A 6000-nucleotide genomic window follows, 5' to 3' on the forward strand; every position below is an offset into this window, starting at 1 on the left:
ATGCGATAAATCGACCCCCGAGCGTTCTCCCGTCGACTCCTGCACTCCAGCGCCACGAGAAGTTTAGGTGGAGTCGACGTGGGAGCGGCAGCAGTCGACTCACCACGGTGAAGACACTGCGGTAAATAGATCTAAGTACGTCGACTTCAGCTACATTATTCACGTAGCTGAAGTTGTGTAACTTAGATCGATCCCTCCAGCCCCCAGTGTAGACCAGGGCTAAGACTAGACTAGTAAAGTGTGCTGTAGGCCAAGGATGTGTACATATAAGCAGAGATGTATTTGGGAAATTTACATAGCAGCCAGCCTGCAAAATACCTGTTAATAACCAATGCTGAAAGTCCCTGATGGCCATTAGTAACCAAATTCACCAAATGAAGCCAAACAACATTTCTAAAATGGAAACGAAACACGAAGGCTATAAAATAATTCTCTTTTCCCTTTCATCAGAAATGTTCAGATGTAAGGGCCACTTAAAAAAAAAAAAAGTGGAGGCTCACTTGTATGCACAAACAATGCACGTACAAAAATACCATTGGGGAGGACAAATATTTGTGCACACCAGCTGGGAAATAGTGCATTCATTTGCTTGTGTGTTAAGCCCTTTTTTGGTAAGCTGGTGTAGGCAAATGCTGGTTTTGGAGGAAGTTGCAGGAAGGCTTTCCATTGTTCAGGCTTTCCCCTCCCTCCCTCCTTTGAACAGTTGGCTAACTTAAGTCACTTGCATCAAAGTCAACAGGAGTCTTACGTTGTCATCTGTGCATTCTGGATCAGGGTTATAAGAGCAAAAGAGTATTTCTAGGGTTAGCGCATGCTCTGAGGCACCCCAGTGGGGCTGCCTTAATTTCCTCCATACTACAAATTGTTCTCTCTCATTTCCTTAGTTGGCAATTATTATTGAAGGGCATTTTGGTTTTGGTTTCAAATAGAATAATAAAACTCTTCCAGTACAATGACTACATCAGGATGTTACACCAGGACAAGAAAGCAACCTCTTTCCTTGACCTCTCCAAATAATCAGGAGTGATTAGACTTTTAGCTTCTTTAAACACATGCCCTGACTATTGTTTTACTGGGTCTCCATGTTTATACATGCAGGGAAGGAGATCAGAGTGTGACTTTACTACATCATGGCCTCTGATTCCAAATCAAGGTAGCCCCAGTTTTCCTGTTAAATGTCTCTTTGCTTACATGGTTGCAACGTTTTTGTAGGATTTTACCATGTTGATAATTACATGCTTCTGCTGAAGATTTGGTAGTCTTCATAAATGTAAATAACATGCACTTTGCATACGACACAGAAATAAGGCATGTATGTTACTCACCCTTGTAATTATAGCGCATGGTACTCACCATGTAAGTAAATGGTCAGACGTTACTTTATAGATGAAGCAGTAGTACCGAAAATTTCTGCCTAAATAAAGGATTACCTAAGTCAGTTCACCTGGATCAAATATTTTTTGCTTATATATATTTGCTACCTTGGCTATGAGGTGCTCATCTTCCCTATCTCCCTGAGCCAGATCCTCACCTAGTATAAACTGCTGTCTCTCTAATATGGTCCAGGGAGCTGTGCTACTACGTATCAACTGATGATCTAACCCCCTAGTTTAAAAAAAGAAAGTATAAAAAGCTAGCCCCCCCCCACACACACACACAAAAGCAAAGCCAACTAGACTGCTCTGTTGTTGGAAATGGCCTTGTGTCTCATCCCTTTCCTTGTGTTTTGTTTGTTAATTTTCCTTTGTCGGTCTGCGTTCAGCCCATTTTTTGTCTCATACTGGTGCATGGATCCATTGCCCACACCGCAGAACTGCATAAGAAGCATTTTTTATTCCTGCTCAAGACAACTAACTTGGTTTCAACCAGATTAATTAATCTGTTTTTTGTCACCTACACTTCTGGCACATTATGCATGAGTAAAGTTTGCCAGGATTATGTTTAGGGAGATGGCTATATATCGGGTTAAGATTAAGAATATGTCCTGGCTTGGAGATGTCTTATTGGTTTTTATTAGATCAGGACATGCCCGTGTTTAATTACCTATAGAGCAAATTTAGGTTTGATGCATTAAATATAATTAGCTTGTGACTTCCTATATGGACTCCTCCGCCTTCCATGTGGAGCCTTAAATTCTTAGACAGGGGAAAAGGGATTACAAATAAGGTATGTAACCATTCCAGTGCTGAATTATAGACTCTTATCTCGATGGACATGACTATGTGGGGGGGAGGGATAGCTCAGTGGTTTGAGCATTGGCCTACTAAACCCAAGGTTGTGAGTTTAATCCTTGAGGGGGCTACTTAGGGATCTGGGGAAAAATCAGTACTTGGTTCTGCTAGTGAAGGCAGGGGGCTGGACTCCATGACCTTTCAAGGTCCCTTCTAATTCTAGGAGATGGGATATCTCCATTAATTTATTATTATTTATTATAGAGGCAAAAGATTCGGCTGTAAAGATGTGGAAAACCATGAATCTCATCTAGATAAAGCAGGCAGACAACTTTATTCACAACAAAATTATGAACAGTAACAAATAAAATGCTATTTAATTTGGTAGAAACCCTGCTTAGAGTGAAATTCTTCCCTGTGGGCAAATTTACTGAACATAACGTGCCAGATTTTATCTATAGAAACAGAATCGATAGATTTCAAACTCTGCTAATACTACTGTGAAAATATAGCGACTTGTTTACATCGAAGATAACACTTAGCTGCCTCTCCCTGGTTGTGTGAGTAATTTTGAGTGCTCGTTGGGAGAGAGGTTGTTGCTTTGTCCACAAAGAGTCAGCAGCTAGCAGAGTCCTGTTTCCTTGATGTATCTGACTAACTCAACGGCCTTTTCTGGGTGGGGGGGTTGTTTCTGTTCCTGGTAGAGTGGACCAGATTGTTGGACGAGGGACATCAATGACCGACAAGGATCGAACCAAAGGGTCAGCAGAGGGGGAGCTTCCAGAAGACCCAAGCATGATGGGCAGACTTGGAAAAGTTGAAAAGCAGGTATGGGGGGGGATGTTTCTTATAAGGGAAAAGTTCATGTTGTGTGTTGAGATTTTAAAAGTAGTTAAGATTAAGAATAGATGAAAGATTTTTCAAAGGTGCCTAAATAACTTAGCAGCTTAAACCCTATTTGTAAAAGTGATCTTTCGGTACTTAAAGCCCAGAGACTCAAAGGTATGTCAGTACCTAACTCCCCTGGGAGATAGGCACCAAAATACTTTTGAGGATCTGAGCCTTAAGGGCCTAAGACACGTTGAAAGTCATAGGTCCTTAGGAGCCTCAATCTCAAAGTCCCTTTTGAAAACAGATCATTGGTTCCAAAGTGACCTCGGAGCCTTTGAAATGTTCCCTTTCTAACCTAAACAACTTCAAGTGAGGCCGTGGGTGTGATTTTCATTGCCACCGGATCCATGCCTCGTTCAAGGTGAAATTCACTCCAGAGCACAAGGCTCACACAAAGTCCCCATACACACACTGTAAGGGCCTGACCCAATGAAGTGCTGAGCACCTCTGGCCTGGGGCTGAGTGTTCTCCAGCCCCATTGAAATCGGTCACATTTCACAAGCATTTACGCTTGCTTAAAGAAAACATGAAGGGCGTTGCAGAAACAAATCAACGCACTAAATGACAATTTTGGGGTACAACAACTTAAAAATATTTTTAAAAATCCATCTTCCATAAAAGCAGAGAGGCCCTTGCCAAAGTTCAGACTGGATTTGCATCCCAGCTCTCTCTCAAAGTTCAAGGAAGTCCGATTTGTGCCAGTGTAGGAAGGGGTCATCTATGAAATTCAGATCCCCATTCGAGCATGGACAGGAGTGGAGCTCTTTGTATAGAGGGTATTGGTCCACAGACATCACTCAGCACAGGGAACTGTGTGACATTTTGCAGGTTCTGTCCATGGAGAAGAAGCTGGACTTTCTGGTGAACATTTACATGCAGCGGATGGGTATCGCACCAACGGAAGCAGAAGCCTATTTTGGGTCCAAAGAACCAGACCCGGCGCCACCCTACCACAGTCCAGAAGAAAGCCGGGAGCACATGGACAAAAATGGCTGCATCATCAAGATCATCAGGTCCACCAGTTCAATGGGACAAAAGAATTTCTCTGCACCACCAGCCCCAACAATGCCAACCAACACGTGTCCCCCTTCAACGTCCTGGCAGCACCAGCCATACCAGCGGCATAGCCATGGATCCTCCCCAGTTGGAGATCCTGGCTCTTTGGTAAGAATCCCACCCCCACCTTCACATGAGCGCTCCTTGTCCGCTTACAGTAGCGGGAATAGGGCCAGTGCCGAGTACCTGAGGAACGAAGACATTACAGCTAAACACCATGACAGCGCCTTGAGAGACAGTGACACGTCCATTTCCATCCCGTCGGTGGATCATGAGGAACTGGAACGCTCCTTTAGTGGATTTAGCATTTCCCAGTCCAAAGAAAATTTGGATGTCCTTAACAACGGTTGCTATGCAGCAGTGGCCCCCTGTGCCAAAATCAGACCCTACATTGCAGAAGGAGAGTCAGACACTGATTCTGACCTCTGCACACCTTGTGGCCCGCCTCCCAGATCAGCCACAGGTGAAGGACCTTTCAGTGACATGGGCTGGTCGGCCCCTAGACAGTGAAGCATTTTGACATCTATTGAGCCAAGTCAGCGCACTGGCCAGCCGCCCACTCATGCCGTCCCCACATCGAACTTCTGGAGGAGATCTACAGCTAAGGTTTTATGACTCCAGAACATACTTAGCTTGTGGATATTTTCTTATAGCTTACTCTGGGGACAGACGCTGAGCCAGCATTCAGTAGAAAGATGCCACTGTGGTGAATAATTCGGAGCCTTGAAGTGTCTGGATTTCTTTCATACTATCTTTCTAAGATAATTAGGTGAAACGATGTCACAGTACAGGGTAGGCAACCACATTTCTTGGTAATCCTTTAGGGTACAGGGCACAAATATCACCTGCAAGGTTTTTTTGGGGGCAGTGGGGGGATTAAGTGATGACTGAACATATCTTTTACGTGGTAATTACCTTACCTTGACACTGGGTGATTACACAGTCAAATACTTTGGAGTTGCACCGCAAATACATGATTATTTCTGTCTTGTAAAACATTCCAGGTTACATGATGATTACTTTTGAATTTATGGAACGTGATCCTCCATTAACCGTTCAGGAATGTAGTGTAATTACTGTATAATACATGGAAGCCCAGTTGGCTCTTGTCAAATTGGGGTGTTTACATTCACGTTACGGTATTGCCCTAAGACAGACGTATGCTGTCAAGATGAGTCGAGGTAGAATGTTAGCAGGCACCATTTGGAACCAGAATGATTTTCAAATTAAATTTGTCATGGGGCTTAGGTGGAGGAGGAAGGTCAAAGACACAAAATGTGTTTTTGAAGGCAAAGAGGAACACCACATAGGACTGGGGATAAGGCATTTTACATTTAAACCATGTATTATATTTAATAATGTATCTGCCAAAATGTACAGAACGGGAAGCCATAATTCCACCTACGGGGGTGTAGTAACTTGAAGTTGCTCTCGTAATTTTTGATATTGCCAGCAGCACTGTGGTGAACTTACAGCCACAAGAGACAGAGCTATGGGGAGAGGGACGTTACTCGAGATCACGGCAAGGAACGAGAGCACCAGCAGCGGCTGGGCCCTGTAACTCAAAATATTGCCCATTTTGTACAGCGTTCGCATTATGCCTGGATGCTTTTGCATGCACCAGACTCCCAGCAAAGTTCCTTCCTCCTTTCCTCCACTACCCCATCCCGGATCACAAAGCTATGACTTCTCCATTGCTTTGTTTAGATCCTTCATGCTGAGACCCGAGGTGCTTCCTTGTTTCCTCCTGTTTTTTTTTTTTTTAATACACCTGTGATCTGTATTTATCCACAAATGCGGGCAGCAGAAGTTTTTCTATTTTTTCTCTTTCTCTCCCTCTTGAAAAGCCAGATCATGGCATCGTTACTGGCGCATAAAGCTG

At 43.6% G+C, this 6000-nt stretch overlaps 1 protein-coding gene across 5 annotated transcripts in view; it reads left to right on the plus strand.

The window, feature by feature from the left end:
- KCNQ2 (potassium voltage-gated channel subfamily Q member 2) overlaps nt 1-5219 on the plus strand; it is a 114545-nt gene extending 109326 nt beyond the window's left edge. For all 5 annotated transcript variants that reach the window (XM_054046025.1, XM_054046021.1, XM_054046022.1 and 2 more), the window contains 2 exons: nt 2876-2999; nt 3891-5219. In XM_054046025.1, coding sequence (XP_053902000.1) covers nt 2876-2999; nt 3891-4628 — 862 coding nt within the window. In that variant the 3' untranslated portion in view covers nt 4629-5219. The remainder of the gene's footprint in view (nt 1-2875; nt 3000-3890) is intronic.
- Nucleotides 5220-6000: the final 781 nt, after the last annotated feature.

This window comes from Malaclemys terrapin, chromosome 12 (genome assembly GCF_027887155.1).
Source record: "Malaclemys terrapin pileata isolate rMalTer1 chromosome 12, rMalTer1.hap1, whole genome shotgun sequence".
Taxonomy (NCBI): Eukaryota; Metazoa; Chordata; order Testudines; family Emydidae; genus Malaclemys; species Malaclemys terrapin.